Source organism: Ovis canadensis, chromosome 1 (assembly GCF_042477335.2).
Source record: "Ovis canadensis isolate MfBH-ARS-UI-01 breed Bighorn chromosome 1, ARS-UI_OviCan_v2, whole genome shotgun sequence".
Lineage (NCBI taxonomy): Eukaryota > Metazoa > Chordata > Mammalia > Artiodactyla > Bovidae > Ovis > Ovis canadensis.
This window is the reverse complement of record NC_091245.1, coordinates 51,436,839-51,463,823: the sequence shown is the minus strand read 5'-3', so window position 1 is coordinate 51,463,823 and position 26,985 is coordinate 51,436,839. Positions and strand designations below refer to the sequence as shown.

General features: G+C 41.1%; 1 protein-coding gene across 1 annotated transcript in view; it reads right to left on the bottom strand.

Moving 5' to 3' along the window:
• Positions 1-2,727: 2,727 nt before the first annotated feature.
• Positions 2,728-26,985, bottom strand: part of TNNI3K (TNNI3 interacting kinase) — a 337,135-nt gene continuing 312,877 nt past the window's right edge. Inside the window, exons 24-25 of the mRNA XM_069594718.1 lie at positions 6,546-6,625; positions 2,728-3,252 (exon numbers count right to left, since the gene is read on the bottom strand). Of these exons, the coding sequence (XP_069450819.1) occupies positions 3,176-3,252; positions 6,546-6,625 (157 nt within the window). The 3' untranslated portion in view covers positions 2,728-3,175. The remainder of the gene's footprint in view (positions 3,253-6,545; positions 6,626-26,985) is intronic.

Here is a 26,985-nt window from a genome sequence, read left to right as displayed (position 1 = left end):
CCTTGTCTGGGAAATTCTTTCTGGTTCTTATATTTCATTTAAAGAACTTCATTTCTCTTCAGGTTTTATTTCAAGTATAAATAAGACATCACTGTCTAAGGCTGATGGATCTTGACTCCAACTGCCTCAGAAGCCTAAGCTTGGCAGTTTACTGTCTGCAAAGGTGGTTTTTTTTAGGAATGTCGATGGTTATCGACAAGAGAGAAAAATCTCTACCCTTCTAATGCTCTTCTACTGTAGAAGAGCTCTTTGGCTGCATGATGAAATATAACAATAAACAACATTTACAATATTGACTATGGTGTGCCAGGAACTCTGCAATGCAGTTTATATTATTTGCAATCCTTCTAACAACTTTACAACATAATTTGTATTATCACCATCAAACAGATAACAAACGAGCTCAGGTAGGTAAAGTGACTTGCCCAAGGTCACACAATTTTTGTAAAAAGTTGGAGTGACTCCAAATTTAATGCTTATTGTTGGAGGGAGAGAAGGAGGAAGGGAGGATGGAAAGAAGGAAGGAAAGAAAAATTAAGGAAAGAAAGGCAGAGAGCATAAAGAGAAAGAAATCGGATATAGCCATTTTCCCTACTACTGGCACCCATTTTTCCCTCTTTCTCAGGGAAATGTCAGCTTTGGAAATAATTTAACCCAAATAATCACTGTGTTGGAATAACTCTCTCCTGGTGCTGCTGTAATTTGGCTTACAATCATGGCTAATTGAACATCTTCTAAGTGAGCTCACTGCTGCATGCACATGGAAAAAATTTTTTAATGTGCTAAGCATGCAAAAACATGATCATAGAAGTCCATTTTTACCAGCATAGAAAGAAAGCAATTAGTGAGACATTTTTTCCAGCAAGGAGGAGAAAAAAAAGAAAACCATGATCTCGAGATAACTCTGAGATAATCCCTGGGCCCCATTAAAGGCACAGTAATGAAAAGGTTTTGTAAGTTATAGGCTGGCATCTGTGAAAAGGTCCCCCTTCTCAGAAATCAAGACACATTAGTCTCATTATTTGCAGATACTTGATAAGACAAGAGCCAGAGGGAAGCAGCAACATGAGATGTAATCTGGAGAGAGGAGGTGGTTAGAGGAAACAAAGAAAGGGAGCTTGACAAATTTGTTCTAGAAAATCCTTCTCTGAAAGAGGGGTATTTCAGAAGCGAACAGTCATTCCTCTGGATCTGGCCTCCATTCCTGAGGATGCCTGTTTTACCCAGCACAGGTCTGATCAGACCCACATTCGGCATTACCCCTACTGCGAATCTTTTAGTTAAAATTGGTATGTATGTATATATTCAAAACTTTTTAACTTTCAAAGGTACTCCTTTCAACTCAACTCATAAAAGCCCCAAAGTTTTCCAGGCTGGTGCTGGCTCATTTCCTAAAGCAGCTAGAGCCGAGGACGAGAGGGAGAGCTGTGGAGACAAATGCTTTTTAACCAGCCCTCTTCCTTTTGTTCCTTTTTTTTTTCTGTCTTTGCCAGAAAGTATTTTGCCTGTATGGCCACTTCAGGTTCCTTGGGTCCTGCTTATTAGTAAGCCCGTTGGCGACTTGGTTGGTGGGATAGAGTATGTGAGACTCCAGAATAATTGGGTGGGAAAATGTAAAGGCTGGGGGCTAAAAAAGGATAAATCTAATTGGAATACCATGGTTTTTACTTCCACCTTTGGATTCTCGTTGGGCTGTCACCAAGCTCTTCAGCACATGTGGGGGCTTTCAACTTTGCAACCACAGGTCATAAGAAAATGTTCAGAAGGATTTAGAGGTGGGGTTGCTGTTCTGATAGAAATTGCCCGCAAGCAACATAATTTCTAGTTCTTATGGGGTCGGGGAGGATGGAGCAGCTTGCCACAGACATAGAAGGAGCAATCAGTACTTATTCAGCTCTGTTTGTCTATGATTGCACATTACTAAGGAGGAGGAGAAAGCAGTTTTGCCTAAATGCAGCCAGCCAGAGTCAGGATCTATCCTCTTCTCATTTCTCTTCAGGCCCCTAATCTCAAGATTGAGGGCATTGGCTCTTAACCTGGGGCAATTTTGACCCCCAAAACACATTTTAAAAAGTCTGGAGACATTTTTGATTGTTGTGACTTAGGGAGCTCTTACTGGCATCAGCGGGGAGAAGCCAGAAAGCTATTAAAAATCTCCCAGTGCATAGGATAGCCCCCACAGAGTCAGTTCCTCCAATAATTCTGAGATCCAGTAACCCTGATTGAGAGAGTGCCCAATCTTCCTTTACTAATGTTATTTCTCTTACTAAGGTGCAAAGCAGTAATTATTACACTGAACTTTCATTGTTTCCTGCTTGATTTTGTAGGTCTGTCTCTGAATGGCAAAACTATTTTGTTTGGTGGAAGTATTCCTGTCTCCCTGGTTGGGAGACTGAAGGGCAGATTTCTCATTTTCTGAAGGCAGCAGGCATCTTAGCTATCCTCCCAGTGCACCGTGCCAGACCCTGGTATGAATGACAGCCTTGCATTTGTGGGTTGCTTTCATAACAGTACTGATGGCATTTGTGACACCTTGGTGATGACAGCAGCAGGGCACTCAGGCAGAGCACAGAGCACTTGGTACCATGTAGAGAGTAGGCCAAATAATTATGCTATATATTTGCAAGCTTCTTAATCTGAAGATCATTACTACTTTTTACCAGGATGTCTGAAAGAAAGGTGTACCTCGTGTAAGTCTTGTTGGAATGAAATACACTTCTGAATCAATTTTCTTTGCCACTAAAAATCTTTAATCACAGAACTGGGCATTAGAAGTAACATAATGAGATAAGAAAATGGACAATTCTAAGAAAGCAATTGTATGGTTTTCAAACACAAGTCTACTTAATTCAGTCTAGGAAGACATAATAATTGTTAAGTCCCCACCATGGACTGAGGCCCCATCTCCAAGCAACAACATGAATTTATTTTTTTAATTTACAAAATTAAAAAAGAAATTCTTCAAATACATTTTGTTTTGGTTCTCTCATTTCATTCCTCAGCCCCAAATCCAAAGCCCAACTTGTGGTAGGGAATTAAATAGGACCAGTATGAGCAAGCCAATTTAAGGAGACCTTAGAGGGTAAAATATTATAATTGGAAGCAAGACTGCCATGGTTGGAATTGTTACTGTCAGTTTGGAGGAAAACTCTCCTTAGGTGAATGTGGAATGCTGTCAGCTGCTATCCTCAAAGCTGCCACTATTCCGGCAAGAATGAAAATGCATCGGGCTCATGGGATCAGACACGTAGCCTGCATCAGGAAAGAAGTTCAGATGTTACTTATTAGCCTTTCAGCACATCTCCCCATTTTTCTTTCCTTTTTTGTTTTAAATGTTTTGGCCCTGCAGCATGTGGGATCCTAGTTCCCTGACCAGGGATCGAACCCAGGCCCTGCATCGGGGGCTCAGAGCGTTGACCACTGAACTGCCAGGGAAGTCCCTTCCCCATTTTTCTTAACAGCTTCACCCAGTGCAACACACAGCTGCCAAGCAGCTTCTCCTGGTTCATGTGGAGAGTCTGCCTGTCCATTGCTGGCAAGCAATTATAAAACAAAAGCAAAATTTACTATGATAACAGAGAGCTGAGACCAGAGGAACATCAATGATGGGAGTCTGATGTGAACCCAAGCTGGCCAGGTGACAGTTTGGAGTAACGAAGGGTATAATCCAGGAAGGTGGTATATCATGATGGCTAACAGGATGAGCTTCATGTCAGGCAAATCTGGGTTTGAGCTCTGGCTCCACTATTACCAGTTCTGTGACTTTTGTTAATCTTTCTGAACCTCAGTTTCTTCATTGTAAAGGGGAGAAGTAATGGTACTTAGCCAAAAAGTTGGTAACATACATAAGACAATTAGCAGCGTCTGACACATAGTGAGCGAGAAACAGATGATGCCTGCTGGAAAGGGGAGATACAGACGGCAATAGAGAAAAGCAGAGTATTCTCTATATCAGATTGGCTCTGATTGTTCTTTCTTTTCTCGCTGAGACTACAATTTTTAAGTGTGCATTAATGCGTAGGTCTGAATTCTAGTGGCATCTGATGCTCAGTGAAGCACTAGTCCTGGGTGTGTCCAGAAAATTGAGCTAGTGGCTCAGGATCTGGCCGCGGTCCTAGAGAACGCTAGGACGTGCACAGGGAAGCAGTTAGTTACCTTTCCACTCTGAGTAGGGAAGCCATTTGTTGTTTCTATAAAAATGGGCACATTTGTCAGTAGCTAATGCTGCTTTTGCTCCCTTTTGATAGCTGAGTTTTCAAAACCAACTCAGCCATCCACATTTTCATTAAGACATCTGGCGATACACAGTTCAATGGGCATATTTATTTTCCTAAGAAAGGTCTCCATCAGCATCTCTTAGGCAGCACATAAACTCTCAGGAAAGGTAAAGCCACCACTGCTGATGCTGCTTGAAGGGTTCCTTTTGCTAGTGGGGCCGGCCCTGGCCAGCTGCAGTTAGGGGAAGCGGGAGTCACATTACTGAATCCTAGCTCTGGGTGGGCGAAAAATCTGTATCTTGGAGAAAAAATATTTCCTTCTGTTCAGCCTGAAGCTGAAACTCCATCCCAGGCATAGATAGATGCTTTAATAAGCTCGTAATTTTCTCATTACTGTATAATCAACTGTCTAATGTACCACATGCAATTTTACTGGTCTACAATGCTCCATGCCTCTCTCTCCATAGGGCTCCAGTGGAAATCTGATTGTGAGCATCCTTCTTGCTAGTGTGGGCAGGCTTGCCTTCGGGTATGGGTAGCAAAATCAGCAGGACATAGATGCTGACATTTATTATTGATACTATCATCACCAGAGTTGAAGGGACAGTCTTTGTGCAGTCCGTTGGCTTAAGAAGGACCAAACGAAATTTGACCATGGCTTTAAGAAAAGACGAATCATGTTTGTGTGTTTTGTTTCTTAAGGGTGAAAGGTCTCAAGTACAGCTATGTACTTAATTTTATCTGCATTCTCTAGCCCTGTTCTTTGGGGAAGAAACAGTTCATAAAGTTGCTGTTATATGCCACAAGTGGTTTATGAAGTGGAAATGGAGGGCAATTAAAGGGTTCTGTCTTGTACAATGTGATGTTCCTTGTAGGAGACATTGAAAACATCTTTTTCATCAACTGGAACTCTCATCTATTTAAACACCCTAATGTTTTCTTCTACCCCTGGTACATATACACATAAGAAAAACCTACTTTTGTATGATTACATCTTTTTTTGTCTAACTTCTCCATCTTGAGGAATTCTATTCAATGTATTATCCCTTTAAGAAATAGATCATTAAGAAGTGCTTCATCTTGAAACTCCACCAAGAAAGGAAAGACTCCTGGTCAAAGCACACATTTCAAAGGGTGCCCTATGTTTTGTGGTTGTGCAGTCACATCTGTAAAGGTTTGAAAAAACTATATTATATCTGTAAAAAAATGTGATGATGCGACACTTAGCACATATTTTCCCCGTTACTGGAGTGGCCAATTATGTCGTAAAGTTGACGATGAAAAGCCCTCAGCTGCATTCTAGACATGTACTGGGAGTCAGAAGCACAAAGGTTTCTTTCTTTAATGTTCCCAAGTAGTTTGTTGTATCTATCCAGAACATCTTTCCCCTTCATTTCTTAAAGGCTTCCTAATGCCTTAGGTACTGATACTCTGCAGACAAAGTGCATTGGTAAGGATCCCAAAGCTGCAGGGTCTACTGGCATCAATAACACAGAGCCAGGAACATAACATGATTTATTCTTCCACAAACCCAGTTCTTGTAATAAATCTGATCTATTTAACTGACATACATTTTTTTTTCAGTTCTACATATTGTCAAAGGAAGTTCCCATGAATAAATGAGCCCATTATGCTAAAATTCCAAAAAAATATAGAGCCTTTCAGGCTTAGAGGTTGGAGAAAGGATGTCACAGGCCTGGCACTTTAATATGGGAGCTGATGATAACAGTTATTGCCCATCCTCTGGCTTCCAGGGGCAAGCGCAGGACTGTGCTAATTATTTCAAAGAGCTGTATTAATTCTTTCTAAAGTAGTCCTGTGCAAAATAGATCCCATCAGTGAGACCCTTACCTCCTCTCCAGCTTTTTGAGAGAATAACTGGGTTCACATTTTACCCTGGGGTACTTGCTAAAGAGGAAACACTTCCCTAGGATATGGTGCAATTGTGGAAACTCATCTCTTGTTTTCTCCTCTTCCCTACATCTCTGTGATGTGGGGCTTAGAGGCAGTGAACTCAATAAGGTGGCAGCAAGGTGTTTGGAATATCATGAGATGTAGATTATTTTCATAAGAGTTGTACTTTTTCCACATGTACATGCACTCCCATATACTTGTACATACACTTACAAACTTATGCACGCATTATTAAACTCAAAGACAACTAGACTTATGACTTACAAGAGCAAATTTCCCACTTTTATAATGTTTTTAAAAGTACCCTTCATTTCTACTTATTACAAAATAGAATCTTCTCTCCCTCATTATCAAACAGATATCACCTTCCCAGGGGTAGTTTTCTTAGTCAATCTGATGAATCTGTATACTTACCATATTTGTCAATGGTTGAGAACTGAAGACTTTTCTTCATGTCATCCAAAGACAGGCCTTGAGTGGAACATTGTCCAGCACTAGAAAATTCCATGAGACACTGTGAAAACCCTGGTGGCATTTGCTAATAACATTTTTATAAAACAGAATTTATTCTCTCAGTATAGATATCAGAGAACTGGCAATGTGATACAATGGTACTGTTATCTTATACTGACTTGTTGGGGAAGAATTCAGAATTATTTGCAGCAAGTTGATCTAAGTGTGTCAGATCTAGGTAGGCTCCAATTCCTAGCTGTATAACCTTAGACATAGTACCCTTTCTGAGCCTAGTGTATTGATCTGTAAATCGGGGAAAGTACATAAATAATATGCAATTTGTCTTGATGATTAAATATAGCAAAAAGAGTTGAATATAAAATCTGGGTTCATATCCTTGTTTAAAAGGCACTAATGACCAGAATGTTATCATCTTAGTCATAATCAACAGAAATGAAACACATCCCAAAAGGTAATGTTATTTTTATATTGATATTATTATAACACAAATTATAAGAGATAGTGATCATAGTATTTATTGAATGATTCTTATGTATTAAGCATTTGCATATATCATTATGTTTAATCTTTATCATTATTATTTCTCTCATTTTCTAGATCAGAAGTGCTTTCCAGGTGGTGCTAATGGTAAAGAATCTGCCTGCCAGTGCAGGAGATATAGAGAGTTGGAGTCCATTCCTGGGTGGGGAAGATGTCCTGGAAGAGGAAATGGCATCCCACTCCAGTATTCTTGCCAAGAGAACCCCATGGACAGAGGAGCTTGGTGGGCTACAGTCCATGGGGTTGCAAAGAGTTGGACATGACTGAGAGTCTCTGAATGCATAGATTAGAAACAGGCTGGGGCAACTAAGAAACTTGTTACATACATTTGGTAAATGGCTCACCTAGGATTCAAACCCAAGTCTTCCATATTCTAAAGCCTATATCCTTTTCCAGTATTCAATTGGGAATTTTCTCATGATTCCTTGGCTTAAATTAATCCTGCTCTTTGCCAAACTTCTACTGTACCATGTAGGTTAATGGGATTGCTTCTTTTCTACTTTTTCAGACTCAAAACCTGAAGTTATCAGAGCTTTCAACCTAATACATATCACATCTGTCAGTTGTATATCTGTAATTCCTCTTTGTTCCATTTCTCTCATCTATTCTTTAGCATCCTTAAAGAGGCAACCCAAGTCACCCCCAGAGCTGTCCCACTATGTCTACAGTAGAACTTGTAGCTCCCCCTGTCCCCAAGCCAGTTCTCCCCAGCTCATTACTGGCACTACACCATTCAGTTACTTAACCCAAAATTCTGGGGTCATTCTTGGTGCCTTTCTTTTATCTTCCACCTAATTCAAATCTTTTTAACTTTGCATTCAAAATGTAACCCTAATCCATCCATCTCTCCTCCTTCAAAGTTTAGGCCATATATCTTGTCCAGACTGTTGCAATTTGCCTCCTAATTGATTTTCCTGCTTTCATTTCTGTCCCCTTATAATTCATCCTCCATATATTACCCAGAGTGGTCTTTGCAAAATATAAACGCATAAGCCATTTTCTGACTCATTTGAAAAGACTCTGATGGTGGGAAAGACTGAAGGTGGGAGGAGAAGGGGACGACAGGGGATGAGATGCTTGGATGGCAACACCGACTCAAAGGACATGAGTTTGAGTAAGCTCTGGGAGTTGGTGATGGATAGGAAGGCCTGGTGTGCTGCAGTTCATGGGGTCGCAAAGAGTCAGACATGACTGAGCAACTGAACTGAAGTCATTTACCTACTTAAGACATACTTAAGGGCTTCCCTGGAAGCTCAGTGGTAAAGAATCCACCTGCTAATGCAGGAGACGCGGGTTCGATCCCTGATCTGGGAAAGTCCCACGTGCCACAGAGCAACTAAGACCGTGTGCCATAATTACTGAGCGTATGCCCTGCAGCCTGGGAGCAGCAGTTACGGTACCCATGTGCTGCAGCTACTAAAGCCTGCGTGCCCGAGAGCCCATGCTCCACAGCGAGAGAAGCCGCTGCAATGACAAGCCCAGGGACCGCAACTAGAAAGTAGCCCCTGCTCACCACAACTAGAGCAAAGTTCGTGCAGTGACAAATACCCAGCACAGCCAAAAATAAATACATGAATAAATAAATAAATAAAACATACTTAAAACCTTCCAATGACTCCCCAGTTCATTTAGAATAAAACACAAATACTTTGCCCTCAAATACAACGCTCTCTCAAACCTTGTTTCATACCCCTCTCACCATCTTTGCTAAGCACTTCTTTTGGCATTCTTTCTGTCCTTTGAACCTTCCAAGCTTTCTCTCAATTTGCATTTGTGAAGTCTGCTTGGAATGCTTTTCTTTTTCTCTTCTTTTTTTTTTAAATTTTTATTGGCGTGTAGTTGCTTTACAATGTTGTGTTAGTTTCTGCTACACAGCAAAGTGAGTCAGTTATATGTATACACATATCCCCTCTTTTGGGGATTTCCTTCCCAGTTAGGTCAACACAGGACTGAGTAGAGTTCCTGGTGCTATATAGGAGATTCTCATTATTTTATACATAGTAGTATATACATATATGTCAGTTCCAATCTCCCAATTCATCCCACCTCCTCCTTTCCCCTCTTGGTGTCCATATATTTGTTCTCTATATTGGTATTTCTATTTTTGCTTTGCAAATAAGTCCATCTGCACAGTTTCTCTATATTCCACATATATGTATTAATATATATTTGTTCTTTTCTTTCTGTCTTACTTCGCTCTGTACAGTCTCTAGGTCCATCTATGTCTCTGCAAATGGCACGATCTTCATTCCTTTTTATGGTTGAGTAATAGTGCATTGTATATGCACACCACGTCTTCTTTATCTGTTCCTCTGTTGATGAACATTTAGGTTCTTTCTGTGTCCTGGCTATTGTAAACAGTGCTACAATGAACACTGGGGTGCATGTACCTTTTTGAATAATGGTTTTCTCTCAGTATATGCCCAGGAATGGGATTGCTGGGCCATACGGTAGTTGTATTTTTAGCTTTTTAAGGAAATGCTATACAATTCTCCATAGCGGCTGTACCAATCTACATTCCCACCAACAGTAGAGAAGGGCTCTCTTTTCTCCGCATCCTCTCCAGCATTTTTGTTCATAGATTTTTTTTGCTTATGGCTACTCTGATCATGTGAGGATTTACCTCACTGTAGTTTCGATTTGCACTTCTCTAATAAATAATTTGTAATACTGAGCATCTTTTTATGTGTTTCTATGTCATCCCTATGTCTTCTTTGGAGAAATGTCTATTTGGGTCTTCCACCCATTTTTGGATTGGGCTGTTCATTTTTTTTTATATTGAGCTGCATGAGTTGTTTGTATGTCTAGGAGATTAATCTCTTGTCAGTTGCTTTGTTTGCAAATATTTTCACCCATTTTGAGGGTTGTATTTTTGTCTTGTTTATGATTTTCTTTGCCATGTAAAACCTTTAGATTCCATTTGTTTATTTTTGCTTTTATTTTCATTACTCTAAGAGGTGGGTCAAAAAAGATCTTGTTGCAATTTATGTGAGTGTTCTGTCCATTTTCCTCTAAGAGTTTTATAGTGCCTGTCCTTACATTTAGGTCTTTAATCCATTTTGAGTTTATTTTCGTGTATGGTGTTAGGGAGTGTTCTAATTTCATTCTTTACATGTAGCTGTCCAATTTTCCCAGAACCACTTATTGAAGAGACTATCTTTTCTCCATTGTATATTCTTGCCTCCTTTAAGAATGACAATAAGCCTTTTGGTGCATGACTCCTGAATTTGAGTCTTCACGCCACTATTTATTAGTTCTACGACCTTTTTGGCAAATTGTTTAACTGGCATGTGCCTCAGTTTGTGCAACTATAAAATGGGAATTACAACAAGACTTCGCTTGTGATGTTAATTTTAGAGAATTAAAGAAATATTTATAAGTTTTAAAGTATTTTGAACAGTTCTAACATTTAGTAAGCACTCAAAAATGTTACCTACTTTTATTATTTATCAAGTTCCAACTCAAAGAAAGCATTTCCTCAAAGTCTTCTTGGATACTCCCGGTTGGAATTCCATATTCCTCTAGTACTTTTTACTCCTGACACAGGGCTTATCAGAGTCTGCCTTGGTTGTAGAATGGTCTGTATTTCCATACTGCTGCTGCTGCTGCTAAGTTGCTTCAATTGTGTCCGACTCTGTGCGACCCCATAGATGGCAGCCCACCAGGCTCCCCCGTCCCTGGGGTTCTCCAGGCAAGAACACTGGAGTGGGTTGCCATTTCCTTCTCCAATGCATGAAAGCGAAAAGTAAGTCCCTCAGTCGTGTTCAACTCTTTGTGACCTCATGGACTGCAGCCTACCAAGCCCCTCCGTCCATGGGATTTTCCAGGCAAGAGTACTGGATATTTCCATACTAATACCCCACTAAACAGAATGCCTGTGCAGGTCTGAGATCCTAATACCTGTTGGTCTTCTGTAGGAAATAGCTGGTACTTTGTAAATAGATAAAATAATACAAGTGTGTTAAATTAAGTTATTACAAAATATTCATTTGGAGAAGTTTAGAATTTTCTAAACACTTACATGAATTCACATAGATTAATTCACTTAGCTGCCTTAAAAATGACTACACGTTTGGTTACTTTCTCAAGCTATAAAGTGAAGATACTGTTTCTTAGAGAAAAAAAATGATTGAAAAAAGGAAGTACTGAACTAAAGTGGGACATGGCGTGATCTCAATCAACATTAAATGGCAAATCACACTCAGTTTTGGACAACATAATCTCATTCAAGATATTTTTCAAAATCAAAATTACCTTACTAATTCCTGTGACCTCTTTAGCACTCAAGCTCCTTTTAAGAAATGAGCCATAAGCAGTAGTCTTGGCAACAAGAAGATAATAGGGAATAAATATTTTATCATCAAAAAGGCTATCTGGTTTCTTATGAATAAAAGCCCATCTCCAAGTTGTCTTATTTATTTAGTTGCTGAATGCAATCCGTGCCAGGGGACTTAACCTTCCTGCCCGAGAGATACCACATAAGCTGTCTCTGGCTGCTATTCTAGGATGACAGACAGATGGAAGCTAAGCACAGTCAAGGCAAACAAAGCAGAAGAAACCAGACCTCGATCAGTGGAACTAGCTGTACTCAACCCATGGGTATCCAGACTTCAGTGGGAGTTTCACAGAAGAGTTTCAGAGACACACTGGGACCTCTGATTGCTGAAGTCATGGCCAGTGTAAATAGGCATTTCCAGGATGCAGCTGCCCCATGAATTCAGTGAAAGTAAATCTGAACCAATGGCAGGTAAGGAAAACACTCAATTTTGCAGCGTTTCACGTTACTGGTCACCTAGGAGGCTTTCTTTATGCTAAAAGGATAATATGTACCATATATAGGCATATATATGAACGATATATAATATTATAATGGTAATTTTGTATATACCTCTTATGGGAATGGAATGAAACTTTGTCTTTTAAAGAGAATAAGATAGTCTTTAGGTTAGTTTTTGCATACTACCACATTATATCAATATATCTTATTTTAGTGCTAAAACAGTTCCAGTCATTTTAGGATAAATAGTCCATATTAGCTCTGTGATGGATATGCAAAGATAAGCATAATCATTAGTCATTTTCTCTTATAAAGATATACTGCATGTGTGTCTGTTCAGTCAATCAGTCATGTGTGACTCTTTGTGGTCCCCATGGACTGTAGCCTACCAGGCTCCTTCTGTCCACGGAATTTCCCAGGCAAGAATACTGGAGTGGGTTGTCATTTCCTTCTCCAGGGGATCTTTCCGACCCAGGGATTGAACCTGTGTCTCTTGCGTCTACTGCACTGGCAGGCGGGTTCTTTACCAGCTGAGTCACTATACCCAAAACGTACACTAGGGAATGAATAATTTATTCAACAGGAAGACCTGAGCCAAAATTCAGAAGTTATTTTTTGCTTCTGAATCCACATGTTATGTTATAGACTACTAGTTGATTGGCTGCTAATGAGGCCAGTTCACACCCAAATCCAAATAATGCAATTTGTATTTTTGTGTGTGCACATCATTCAGACTGTGGCTTGTCAGCCAAACACAGCCTGCTTGCAAATAATCACTCATGTACCCAGAGCAAAGACAATAAGGACATTCAAAACTAAAATATGAGGCTATGTTGGCTGAAATGAATGCAGAGATAATGACTCTCATGACAAGCACATTAAGCAAAAATATTATCCAGGGAGAAGTAAATCAATATATATATAAGATACAGAGGAACCTTGAAGAGTGGGAAAAGCACTAGCAGAGAGAACACACCCAAATATAGATTCAACTTTCCAAAGCAGGACTTAGGCAGAGTCCACAAGCTAAACTGGGAGGTTAATGTGTATTATGGGCAAAACTCCCAAAAGGAATATGAAAACAGTTTTTCTGTACACTTAAAAACAGTTCTGATCACTAGAAGCTAGCATGGCATCAGTAAGAAAAAAGATATGCTCAACTGGCTTTATTTATTTTCAGTAAGGATAAACTTTAAGGGGCAATCCATAGGTTAGAACAAAGAGCTAGACTCATATCATGGGCAGAACTTCACCTGATTGCTTTATGAGTAATGCGGGGAGGTCTGTGCCAGGTGACAATGGTTAGATTGGATTGTCACTGGTTGAATATTCAGAATTGACAAAGACCTCAGGTAGTGACATCTCCTATAGTTTAGACACTGGGAAAAGTTAAAACAAAATACTTCATTTCCTAACATTAGAACTGTCCATTAATAACCTGAGTTGTTCCAGAAGGGGGTACCATCCCATCTCTAGGCATATTCCAGCTGTGGTTGGAACATCTGGTTCCAACTGGGTGTTACAGAGGAATCCCAGTGTCCATCTGGAAGTCACATGACCTCTATTTCTTACATTCTATGATTCTTTAGAAGGTATCTGGGAATGCTGTAGTCTCTGAAACTAGCTTTGATGTATTGGAAAGGCAGAGTGAAATTACACAGTTCCCACTGAGGCAGAAGAGTTTTATCTTCCTTATCCGTACTGACTGACATTTGGCCAGGGCTGAATGCCTGATTCCCACACACACACACCACTGCATACCTAGCCCTACATTACCATTTCTGCTCAAGCTGGTGTTTGTAGCTTTTTGTCTATATACATTTCATTTGATACAGTAACTGAACCACGCTATTTGCTTGAAGGAACCGTCTTCTTGAGTGCTTTTTTTTCTTCAAAGGAAGAACCATGCTGCCATCTAAGATGAAGCAAAGGAAAGTGTACAGAAGTCACTTTCACATAAACCCATCGTTAAGGATTTGAATGACAGGCTGTGTAAGGTTGGCACTGAAAAATTCTGAGCTGCTTCAGAACAGTTTTTATATAAGGCACTTTTATAAAGTACTCACGTCAAACACCTGAGGGGTGGGGAAAAACCCTTAAACACTGTCATCTCTTAATCCAGAAAGGTATACTGTTAAGGTCCATGAGGAAGGAAGAAAAAGACTGTCTGAAGAAATCCCCGGGAATCTGGGTCCCATCTCTCCCGAGTGGTGGGAGCAGGCAATGACTCACTGAGTGCAAATGGTCCCATTTAGAACCTCAAAAGCAGCCAGTATTGTGGCTTCCCAGGTGGCACAAGTAGTAAAGAATCAACCTGCCAATGCAGGAGATGTAAGATACGGGTTGGATCCCTGGGTCAGGAAGATTCTCTGGAGGAAGAAACGGCAATCCAGTTCAGTATTCTTGCCTGGAGAATCCCATGGACAGAGAAACCTGGAGGGCTACCGTCAACAAAGAGTTGGACAGCACTGAGCAGGTGTCCGCGCGCGCACACACACACACACACACCCCACATTGTGGCTTCCAAATCACAACCTGCCAAATGTGTCTGGTATTGAAGCAGCAAATCATAGCTTTGGCTGTGGGATTCATGAATTCTCGGAATATCTGCTAGTGCCATAATTGCTTCTGATGGGATTACATTCCAAAGAAGACTTCAGATAGGCATACAATCCAAAAGAAACCATTTTTATCATATTCTTCCAAATGTGGCTTACGCCGAGCTGGGGATTTTGCTTTGGTGAATTACAGCACACGTATACCGTCTATATGACTTGCAAGCAAGAGTAAAATTAAAACAACCAGATAAAAATAAAGCGACCTAGAACATTAAGTTCTGTCACAGTGACATAAAAATAATTTCTTATATTTGCAGAGGGCTTTATAGCTTGCACATACTTTTCAACTGATTAAAGAGTTTAAAACCTCCATGGAGTTTAGCTTAAAACCTCCATGGGTGTCTGAGAAGGCATCAGTCCCATGCAGGTGGAAAGTCAGGCTCAAGAAGTTTGAATCACCTGCATAAACTCACAGAACTAGCAAGAAGCAGAACCAGAACTTGATCAACAGGTCTTTATACTTTCAGTGCATGCTTTTTCTTCTAAAATACACTTTATTTAACAGCAGTGTGGGCTTCCTAGGTAGTTTAGTGATAAAGACTCTCCCTGCCAATGCAAGAGCCATAGAAGAAGACATGTGTTTCATCCTTTAGTTGGGAAGATCCCCTGGAGGAGGGCCTGGCAACCCACTCCAGTACCCTTGTCTGCAGAATCCCATGGAAAGAGGAGCTGGCAGGTTACAGTCCATGGGATCACAAAGAATCAGACATGACTGAGCACACACACACACACACACATAACAGCAGCACATGTCAACTGTTGATGTGTAACCACATGGGGAGCTCACTGAATGAGCCATGAGTTACAGAGTTTTGGACTGCTGCAGTCCATGGGGTCATGAAGAGTCAGACATGACTGAGCGACTTCACTTTCACTTTTCACTTTCATGCATTAGAGAAAGAAATGGCAACCCACTCCAGTGTTCTTGCCTGGAGAATCCCAGGGGCGGGTGGCCTGGTGGGCTGCTGTCTTTGGGGTCGCACAGAGTCGGACAAGACTGAAGCGACTTAGAAGCAGCAGCAGCATACAAAAGTGATCAAGAAAATTCTTATGGAAAATATGCCTCCTCATCATAGAGAGACCAGAATCAGCTTCTCATGTCTTGCTTTGTTAGACCTTTTAAAAAAGTATACTTTCCACCGTCTGACAATGGCTTTCCCGTCCCTGAGCAGTGATGTCAAAACATGAGACACACACACCAAACTTTCTAAATGAGATGTTTATGATTCTCCCCGACTCTCTGAGCTTGTGTAAGGTTTCCTAAGCTGCGCACATGGATTCAACTTCCTAAACACTGTCCTAAGTTGAATAAAAAACAATTAGGTTACCAGTGTGATTAAACACTTCTGGCAAAATTTTCTTTCTTTCAAGCGGTTCCAGTTAGTTTTATGCAGCTAAAAATGCCCTCCAGGTCAGCCTGTAACCCGGAAGATTTAGCCATTTGGATTTTGCATAAAATAGCCTCATCTAAGACCTCACAGCTTTGTAAATATGCTTAGTGGTCGTTGGATCCTTTTGCTGTCTGTCTGAACCCTGTTGCCTGTCTAAGGATATTAGCCCAAGGATTGGCACCATATGCACCCTCATCCCCTTCCTCCAGAGGAATATATCCAGGTTAGGAGTCATTTATTTCACTCAAAAGGAAACAAAGACAGGCAATATTTAACCAGAATTTCAGAGCTTTGACACTAATCTAAAGGACTAATACAAAGAAAAAGTGAAGAAATAGCCTGCTGAGATCCCTAATAAAGGTGTTTATACAAAGAAAATAAATGCCTTGCCATAGAAAAGGCTACTAGAGTCATCTGGCTATTCCTTTTGGCATTTAGCTGAAAACAAATACATCTATTTAAAACAGATCTGTCAGAAGGGATAAATGCCGCTGTACACTTTGCAATTTCTCTCTATGCCACACACCTTTTCTTTGGCCTAAAGAGAAAGACGACATTTCTATTAGAAACAGAATCACCTTTGGCCTAACTTTGAAATAGTCCAGTCAGATTACTATGAGTAAACCTTTGTTAATTTATCAGCTAGATTCAACATATTTATTTATTCATGATTTCCCTCTGGCTGTTTTGAAAACATTGTTTTGTCTTTGTTAATATTCCCTATTTGATAATGTCCTAAATTAAAACAAATTTATTGCACCCATTACAGTAAATGGGCAATGGCCAAAGTATTTAATGGGGTCAGAGGTCAGCGCAAAGTATCTTTTTCAGGAAAATCAAGCCCATCAGCTTTCTATCAATGGCAAATGTCCCTGGGCTATAAAAAGACTGAAAGACTTGGCAGTGGGTCATGGCTCTGTTTGAGCCATTAGGCAAACAGCCAAGGTCTCAGCTCCCTTAATTTTAAAGGAAAAAGCAATTAGGTAAAGAATTATGAATAGGAAAAATGCAGTGAGAACTGAAAGTATGCATTAATTCCTTGATGGCTTATAAATTATTAATGTGCCTAACAGTAACCTGACAACACTACCCCCTCTCAATTTACCTCTGCTTTAAACAGGTGTAAATGAATCAGCTGTACAGTCTAGCAGGAGGTGGACTTCGCCTGCTAAACTGAGGAAAATCCTTTAAATACAGCCGACCCTTTCTTATCCTTCACTGTTTGTATCCAAAAAACAGAAATCTTGTTAAATACAGAACAGTGAGATCCTGGTAGCATGAGAGTTATTAAGCCCACTCCTCATCCCTCCATTTATCTACCTCCCATTTTACTGAGAAGTAGACTGAAGTCATGTAAATTGAATTAATGTATTCAAGTTCATATGCTAAGGTTAGAGAGAAGTCAAGAATGTAAACTGGAGTGGTAAACCTCTAGTCTTCTTTGATGATTTTTATTCTTATTTTTAAGTGGAGAGGGAAACTAAAATTTGCAGTGTATCTGCTGAGCACCAGGAACATAATCAGATGCCTTACAATCCCTATAATCTTTGCTCCACCCCAAAATTCATTTTACATGCAAGGAAACCAAGGCTTAGAAAGTCTAAATCTTGTCCAGGGTCACACAGTTGTAGTTCAAACCTCAAGGAAATCAACCCTGAATATTCATTGGAAGGACCTATGCTGATGCTCCAATACTTTGACCACCTAATACCAAGAGCTGATTCATTGGAAAATACCCTGATGCTGGGAAGGATTGAGGGCATGAGAAAAATCACGTTACAGAGGATGAGATGATTGGATGGTATGAAGCATCAATATGAACAAAGCTAGTGGAGGTGATGAAATTTCAATTAGGCTATTTCAAATCCTAAAAGATGATGCTGTGAAAGCATTGCACTCAATATGCCAGCAAACTTGGAAAATTCAGCAGTGGCCACAGGACTGGAAAAGGTCAGTTTTCATTCCAATCCCTAAGAAAGACAATGCCAAAGAATGTGCAAACTACCACACAATTGCTCTCATCTCACATGCTAGTAAAGTAATGTTCAAAATTTTCCAAGCCAGGCTTCAACAATACGTAAAACATGAACTTCTAGATGTTCAAGCTGATGATAGAAAAGGCAGAGGAACCAGAGATCAAATTGCCAACATCCGCTGGATCATGGAAAAAGCAAGAGTTCCAGAAAAAACATCTATTTCTGCTTTATTGACTATGCCAAAGCCTTTGACTGAGTGGATCACAACAAACTGTGGAAAATTCTGAAAGAGATGGGAATACCAGACCACCTGACCTGCCTCTTGAGAAATCTGTATGCAGGTCAGGAAGCAACAATTGGAACTGGACATGGAACAACAGACTGGTTCCAAATAGGAAAAGGAGTATGTCAAGGCTGTATATTGTCACCCTGCTTATTTAACTTATATGCAGAGTACATCATAAGAAATGCTGGAATGGAAGAAACACAAGCTGGAATCAAGATTGCCAGGAGAAATATCAATCACCTCAGATATGCAGATGACACCACCCTTATGGTAGAAAGTAAAGAGGAACTAAAGAGCCTCTTGATGAATGTGAAAGAGGAGAGTGAAAAAGTTGGCTTAAAGCTCAATATTCAGAAAACGAAGATCATGGCATCCGGTCCCATCACTTCATGGGAAATAGATGGGGAAACAGTGGAAACAGTGTCAGACTTTATTTTTTGGGGGGCTCCAAAATCACTGTAGATGGTGATTGCAGCCATGAAATTAAAAGATGCTTACTCCTTGAAAGGAAAGTTATGACCAACCTGGATAGCATATTAAAAAGCAGAGACATTACTTTGACAACAAAGGTCCATCTAGTCAAAGCTATGGTTTTTCCAGTAGTCATGGTATGGATGTGAGTGAAGTCGCTCAGTTGTGTCCTAATCTTTGTTACCCCATGGACTGTAGCCTACCAGGCTCCTCCGTCCATGGGATTCTCCAGGCAAGAATACTGGAGTGGGTTGCCATTTCCTTTTCCAGGGATTGAACCCGGGTCTCCTGCATTGCAGGCAGATGCTTTAACCTCTGAGCCACCAGGGAAGCCATGGATATGAGAGTTGGATTATAAGGAAAGCTGAGCACCGAAGAATTGATGCTTTTGAACTATGGTGTTGGAGAAGGCTCTTGAGAGTCCTTTGGACTGCAAGGATATCAAACCAGTCAATCCTAAAAGGAAATTAGTCCTGAATATTCATTGGAAGGACTGATGTTGCAGCTGAAACTCCAATACTTTGGCCACCTGATGTGAAGAGCTGACTCATTTGAAAAGACCCTGATGCTGGGAAAGGTTGAAGGCTGGAGGAGAAGGGGACGACAGAGGATGAGATGGTTGGATGGCATCACTGACTCAATGGACATGAGTTTGAGTAAACTCTGGGAGTTGGTGATGGACAGGGAGGCCTGGTGTGTTGCTGTCCATGGGGTTGCAAAGAGTCAGACAAGACTGAGTGACAGAACTGAACTGAACTGAACAGAGGATGAGATGGATGAGTGGTATCATGGACGCAATGGACATGAGTTCGAGCAGACTTTGGGAGATAGTGAAGAACAGGGAAGCCTGGTTTGCTGCAGTTCATGGGGTTAAAAATAGTTGGACATGACTTAGCAGGCACTGAGTCATGTCCGACTCTTTGCGACCCCATGGACTGCAGCACTCCAGGACTCAGCGTCCATCACCAACTTCTGGAGCTTACTCAAACTTATGTCCACTGAGTCCATGATGCCATCCAACCATCTCATCCTTTGTCATCCCTTTCTCCTCCGGCCTTCAACCTTTCCCAGCATCAGGGTCTTTTCAAATGAGTCAGCTCTTCATATTAGGTGGCCAAAGCATTGGAGTTTCAGCTTCAGCATCAGTTCTTCCAATGAATATTCAGGACTGATTTCCTTTAGGATTGACTGGTTTGATATCCTTGCAGTCCAAGTGACTCTCAAGAGTCTTCTCCAAAACCACAATTCAAAAACATAAATTCTTGGGTGCTCAGCCTTCTTTATAGTCCAATTTTCACATTCATACAGACTACTAGATAAACCATAGCTTTGACTAGAAGGACCTTTGTTGGTAAAGTGGTGTTGGCAATGCTTTGTTGACAAAGCTTTTTAATATGGTGTCTAGGTTGGTCATAGCTTTTCTTCCAAGGAGCAAGTGTCTTTTAATTTCATGGCTGCAATCACCATCTACAGTGATTTTGGAGCCCAGAAGAATAAAGTCTGCTCTGTTTCCATTGTTTCTCCATCTATTTGCCATGAAGTGATTGGGTCAGATGCCATGATCTTCGTTTTCTGAATGTTGAGCTTTAAGCCAACTTTTTCACTCTTCTCTTTCACTTTCATCAAGAGGCTCTTTAGTTCTTCTTCACTATCTGCCATAATGGTGGTGTCATCTGCAGATCTGAGGTGATTGATATTTCTTCCAGCAATCTTGATTCCAGCTTGTGCTTCATGCAGCCTGGCATTTCTCATGATGTACTCTGCATATAAGTTAAATAAGCAGAGTGACAATATACAGCCTTGATGTATTACTTTTCCTATTTGGAACCAGTCTGTTTCATGTCCAGTCTAACTGTTGCTTCTTGACTTGCATATAGGTTTCTCAGGAGGCAGGTCAGGTGGTCTGGTATTCCCATCTCTTGAAGAATTTTCCACAGTTGTAATCTACACAGTCAAAGGCTTTGGCATAGTCAATAAAGCAGAAGTAGATGTTTTTCTGAAACTGTCTTGCTTTTAATATGTTGGCAATTTGATCTCTGGTTCCTCTGCCTTTTCTAAATCCATCCTTGAACATCTGGAAGTTCGCAGTTCATGTACTATTGAAGCCTGGCTTGGAGAATTTTGAGCATTACTTTGCTAGCATATGAGATGAGTGCAATTTTGCGGTAGTTTGAGCATACTTTGCATAGCTTTTCTTTGGAATTCTAATGAAAACCGACCTTTTTCAGTCCTGTGGCCACTGCTGAGTTTTCCAAATTTGCTGGCATATTGAGTGCAGCACTTTAACACCATTATCTTTTAGGATTTGAAGTAGCTCAACTGGAATCCCATCACCTCCACTAGCTTTGTTGGTAGTGATACTTCCTAAGGCCCATTTGACTTCGCATTGCAGAATGTCTGGCTCTGGGTGAGTGATCACATTGTCTTGGCTATCTGGGTCATAAGGATCTTTTTATATAGTTCTTCTGTGTATTCTTGCCACCTCTTCTTAATATCTTCTGCTTCTGTTAGGTCCATAACATTTCTGTCCTATATTGTGCCCATCTTTGCATGAAAAGTTCCCTTGGTATCTCTAATTTTCTTTTCGAGATCTCTAGTCTTTCCCATTCTATTGTTTTCCTCTATTTCTTTGCACTGATTACTGAGTAAGGCTTTCTTATCTCTCCTTGCTATTCTTTGGAACTCTGCATTGCAATGGGTATGTCTTTCTTTTTCTCCTTTGCCTTTCTGTCTTTTCTTTTCTCAGCTATTTGTAAGGACTCGTCAGACAAACATTTTGCCTTTTTACATTTCTTGGGAATGGTTTTGAACACTGCCACTTGTACAACATTCATATGTGCCTCCATCCATAGTTCTTCAGACACTTTATCAGATCTGATTCCCTGAATCTATTTGTCACTTCCACTGTATAATCGTAAGGGATTTGATTTAGGTCATACCTTAATAGTCTAGTGGTTTTCCCTACTTTCTTCAATTTAAGTCTGAATTTGGAAATAAGGAGTTCATGATCTGAGCCACAGTTAGCTCCCAGTCTTTGTTTTTGCTGACTGAATGGAGCTGCAATATTTGGCTCCATATTTGGCTGCAAATAATATAATCATTCTGATTTCAGTACTGACCATCTGGTGATGTCCATGTGTAGTCTTCTCTTGTGTTGTTGGAAGAGGGTGTTTGCTATGACCGGTGCATTCTCCTAGCAAAACTCAGTTAGCCTTTGACCTTCTTCCTTTTGTACTTCATGGCTGAATTTGCCTGTTACTCCAGGTATCTCTTGACTTCCTACTTTTGCATTCTAGTCTCCTAAAATGAAAAGGATATCTTTTTTGGGTGTTAGTTCTAGAAGGTCTTGTCGGTCTTTTAGAATTGTTCAACTTCAGCTTCTTCAGGATTACTAGTCAGGGCATAGACTTGGATAACTGTGATATTGAATGGTTTGCCTTGGAAACAAACAGATCATTCTGTCGTTTTTGAGATTGCATCTAAGTACTGCATTTTGGACTCTTGTTGACTATGATGGCACTCTATTTCTTCTAAGGGGTTCTTGCCCACAGTAGTAGATATAATGGTCATCTGAGTTAAATTTACCCATTCCAGTCCATTTTAGTCCAGTGATTCCTAAAATGTCAACATTCACTCTTGCCATTTCCTGTTTGACCACTTCTAATTTGCCTTGATTCATGGACCTGACATTCCAGGTTCCTATGCAATATTGCTCTTTACCGTATTGGACTTTACTTCCATCACCAGTCACATCCACAAGTGGGTGTTGTTTTTGCTTTGGCTTTGTCTCTTCATTCTTTCTGGAGTTATTTCTCCACTGATCTCCAGTAGCACACTGGGCACCTACCCACCTAGGGAGTTCATCTTTCAGTGTCCTATCTTTTTGCCTTTCCATGCTGTTCATGGGGTTCTCGAGGAAAGAATACTGAAGTGATTTGCCATTCCCTTCTCCAGTGGACCACATTTTGTCAGAACTCTGCACCATGACCCGTCTATCTTGGGTGGCCCTACATGGCATGGCTCACAGTTTCATTGAGTTAGACAAGCCTGTGGTCCATGTGATTAGATTGGTTAGTTTTCTGTGATTGTGGTCTTCAGTCTGTCTGCTCTCTGATGGAGAAGGATAAGAGGCTTATGGAAGCTTCGTGATGGGAGAGACTGACTGAGAGGGAAGGGGTCTTGTGTTGATGGTCAGGGCCATGCTCAGTAAATCCTTAATCCAGTTTTCTGTTGCTGGGCGGGGCTGTGTTCCCTCCCTTTTGTTTGACCTGAGGCCAAACTATGGTGGAGGTAATGAAGATAACCTCCTTCAAAAGGTCCCATGCAGGCACTGCTGCCCTCAGTGCCCTCAATCCTGCAGGAGGCCACTGCCAACCCATGCTTCTGACAGAGACTCCTGGACCTTCACAGGCAAGTCTGGGTCAGTCTCTTGTGGAGTCATATCTCCTTTCCTCTGGGTCCTGCTGGGCACAAGCTTTTGCAAGTGCCCTCCAAGCGTCTGTTTCCCCAGTCCTGTGTAAGTTCTGGTGGTTCTATGGTGGGGTTAATGGTGACCTCCTCCAAGAGGGCTGATGCCATACCCAGGTCTACTGCACCCAGAGCCCCTGCCCCTGCAGCAGTCCAGTGCTGACCCGAGCCTCCACAGGAGACACTCAAACACAGTGCTGGCTCAGTCTCTGTGGGGTCTCTGGGTTCTGATGAGCACAAGATTTGTGTGAGCCCTCCAAGCGACTGAACAACAACAAATTTCCTGCTTTCCCCCACTTAACCTTGTTGGCTCTAGGAATGTTTCCCAAATTTATACCATAATCTTGCCTCTATCCCTCTGCCTTATGGTTGTTCATCAAGCAGAATACCAGGCACTATGCTGAGTAGGGAGGATTCAGATATGAGCGTGTTGGGCATGGACACTACCCTCTGTGGTAGAAATGTGAACTTGGACAGGTAAATGTTAATTCTGGGAACATGGTACATATTCAAGAGAGTACCCTCTCTACACAGAGGAAATAACATGACATGACAGACAAGCAAAGGTTCCCAAGGGGAGGGGACTTCTGGGGAAAGGACTGAATAGGGGTATGTGTGAAGACCCAGGAAACTAAATGGCTAAAGTGAATATATATTTTTTAACTTTTCATTTTGAAGCAATCTCAAAATAAAAAAGGTTGCAACTACAGTACATTTTTTCTTGAACAATTTAAGAGTAAACTGCCAATCTGATACCCATGATCTCCCCAATATATTAGTGTACTCCTAAAATAAAGACATTCTCTTACATAGCCACAATAGAAGCATTTCATTCCACCATCTACCCTCAGACTCCATTTGTCTGTTATCTCTGTAGTGCTCTTTACAGCAAAATGATCCCATTCAGAATAACACTCTCATACTTCTTTAATCTCCTTCAGTCTTGAAGAGTTCTCAGTCTCTACTTGAATTTCATGACATTTTCTGAAGTTGGTGAGCCAGTTATTTTGCAGTGTCCTTTGTGCATGTCTGCATGTATAGTCACTTCAGTCGTGCCTGACTCTTTGCGACTCTATCGACTGTAGCACACCAGGCTCCTCTGTCCAAGGGATGCTTCAGGCAAGGATACTGGAGTGGGTTCCTATGCCCTCTTCCAGGGGATCTTCCTGACCCAGGGATGGAACCTGTGTCTCTTATGTCTCCTGCATTGGAAAGTGGGGTCTTTACCACTAGCACCACCTGGGAAGTCTGAGTGTCCTTTGATTTGGCTATATTTGAGATTTACTAATAATTAATTTAAAATTATGCATCTTTGGTGGGAGGTGTCACAGATATGATCTTGTATTCTATTCACTGTATCTCACTGTATTTGATTTATCCTATTATTGTGTTGTTAATTTGGATTATTTGATCAAGGTGGTGTCTGACAGGACTCTCATAAAATTCCTCTTTTTCTCTTTGTAATGAGTAGATATTTTGTGGGGGAGATGTTCTATATCTCAACCAAATTTCATTATCTTTATTTATTTATATCTGTATGGATTTAAAGTTACTATTTCATTCACTGGATTATAATATTATGATCATTGTTTATTTTGTTGTTTAAATTTTCTCACAGTTGATAGGCAGGAGCCCCTAAGCTGTCCCTTTGCCATATACCCATCTTTCTTTGAGTATCACTTTACTTCCTGGCATAAGCTGTGCTAGGCATATTTTGCACACTCCTTGTCCCAGACTTGAAATCTGCCATTTCTCCAAATGATTCTATTTCCTTAGAAGGAAAGTGAAGAATCGTATTTAAAAATCAAGATTCAGGCGCTTGTTATGATCCCAGGCCCTGTCACTGAGCAGGCCAACTAGAAAAACATTTATGTACACATGTATATACACATTTGGACTCTCCTCCCTCAACTCTAACTCTCAAATAATAAATTGATACCTATATCTCCAATTCAAATCAACAGGGTCTCTCCTAGTTTTCCCCCTTTGCATATCTATAATGCCCTTTTCTGACAGTGAGAGATTCCCATCACCCTTAATATCTTTACCTATTTGATCAATGCCCCTTAGTGTATAAAATCTCTGGCTGCTGTGGCATGCCAGCCCCTCAGTGCACACAGACACCCTCTTTCACCCCATTTGGACACTAGTATTTCACTGTTGTCCCCACAAGGACACTCTCCTTACCACCCTGTGACCTGACACCCTGCTCTGGGATTTCCCCACCTGGGCGCCCCAGGTTCATGTCCCTTACACTCTGCTTGGATTTCAATCAGTGGCACTGTTACTGCCTGCCTACACCTACACCCGCACCCCTCTCCTGCCCCAGCTTCTTCACACCAGACCCCTCCCTGTGCAGACAGCCTTTTCAATCCGTGTGGGACCACAGTGGCGACAACTTCCCTGCGTCAATGTCCTCACTGTGCACGGGCTGGGACATTCCACACGGCTCCACTGCCTCACTGCCCCTTCTCACGACTGCGCCCTCTCAGACTTGGACTCTGATATCCCATGCTAGATTTCTCTACTGTGTGGACACCTTCCTCCTCATACCTGGGCTCTAGCACGTTGGCAGGGCAGCCCCAACCCCTATGGAAACCTCCTCGTTCTTCCACTCTGGCTCCTACCCTTGTGCCAGGCAGCTGCTGCTCACCGCTCTCACTATCTACATGGACATCCTCTGCAACCTACTCGGATTCAGATGTCTTGCTCCACCTCCATTGGGAAGTTGACCTTGCTCAGTCCTGTCTAATGGCTTTTGGTATTAAACATTCAGGAAAGGAAGGGAAGGGAAAATAGAGAAGAGTTCAGATCATGTCATGTTCTTGCTTAAAAGCCCTCAGTGACCACCCAAGTGCCATGTCCTTGCTGATAAAGCCTTCATGGTCGGAAACCTGGGACTTCATCCTGTGCTACTCTCCCCATGCACCCTATCTTCTATCCACCACAGAGAGTTTCTATTCCTCTTCTTTGTTTCTGTCTTGTAAACTGCACTTGCTTTTTACCTCTGCTTAATGCTGTTTCCCAGGGTCTTCCTTGTATTTGCCATTCTAAACGTTACATTTAATGTAGCTTTTCCAGTCATTCTTTACCCTATCAACCTGTTACATTTGCATAGCACTTATCACCATCTCAGGTTTCTTGAATGTTTATTCATTGTTGGTCACCTGGATAGGCAGATACAGTACTTGTATCTACAATATGCCTTGACCTACCTGGGAAGTACCTTCAGATGTTTTTATACATGCTTATAGTCTCCTGTGTCTCTCTATCCTTAAAGTAGAGGTGAGAGCTAATATTCCTTCCGACACATCCAAATAACCCTCAGTCAATGAGAACAAAAGTTGTTGGATCTATACTCTAGCTATCTTGCTGTTCACTGGGAAAATTTTGAGGCTATTCATTATAATTGTACACAGCAGTGACTTATGTATTAACACGATCCTTATTTATTTTCCTTCCTTCCCTTTCTTTCACTGTACTTCTTGAGATTATGTTCAAGAAAAGCAGTTTACACTCATATCCTTGTTTCATGGTCTGTTTGGGGGAAATGCAAACTAAGATGGCCTGCCTCACCCAACTGGAATGTAAATTCCATCAGGCAAGGACTTGCATGTTCTTAGGCTTTTCTCTGTCTAGATCTGTAGTGCCTTAAAATCACTGTCATGTACTAGACAATAAATAAGTATAAAATGAATAATCGAATGAATGAATGAATGATGGTGCTTACCTTGCAATTTCATTCATTTTCAACTTTGTTTGCCCACACCTTATTCATGGGCCAATCTCCTTCCATTTCTTTAGCCACCACTCAAGGATAAGCTGTATTCCCCTGACAGTTCACGTATGAGAGT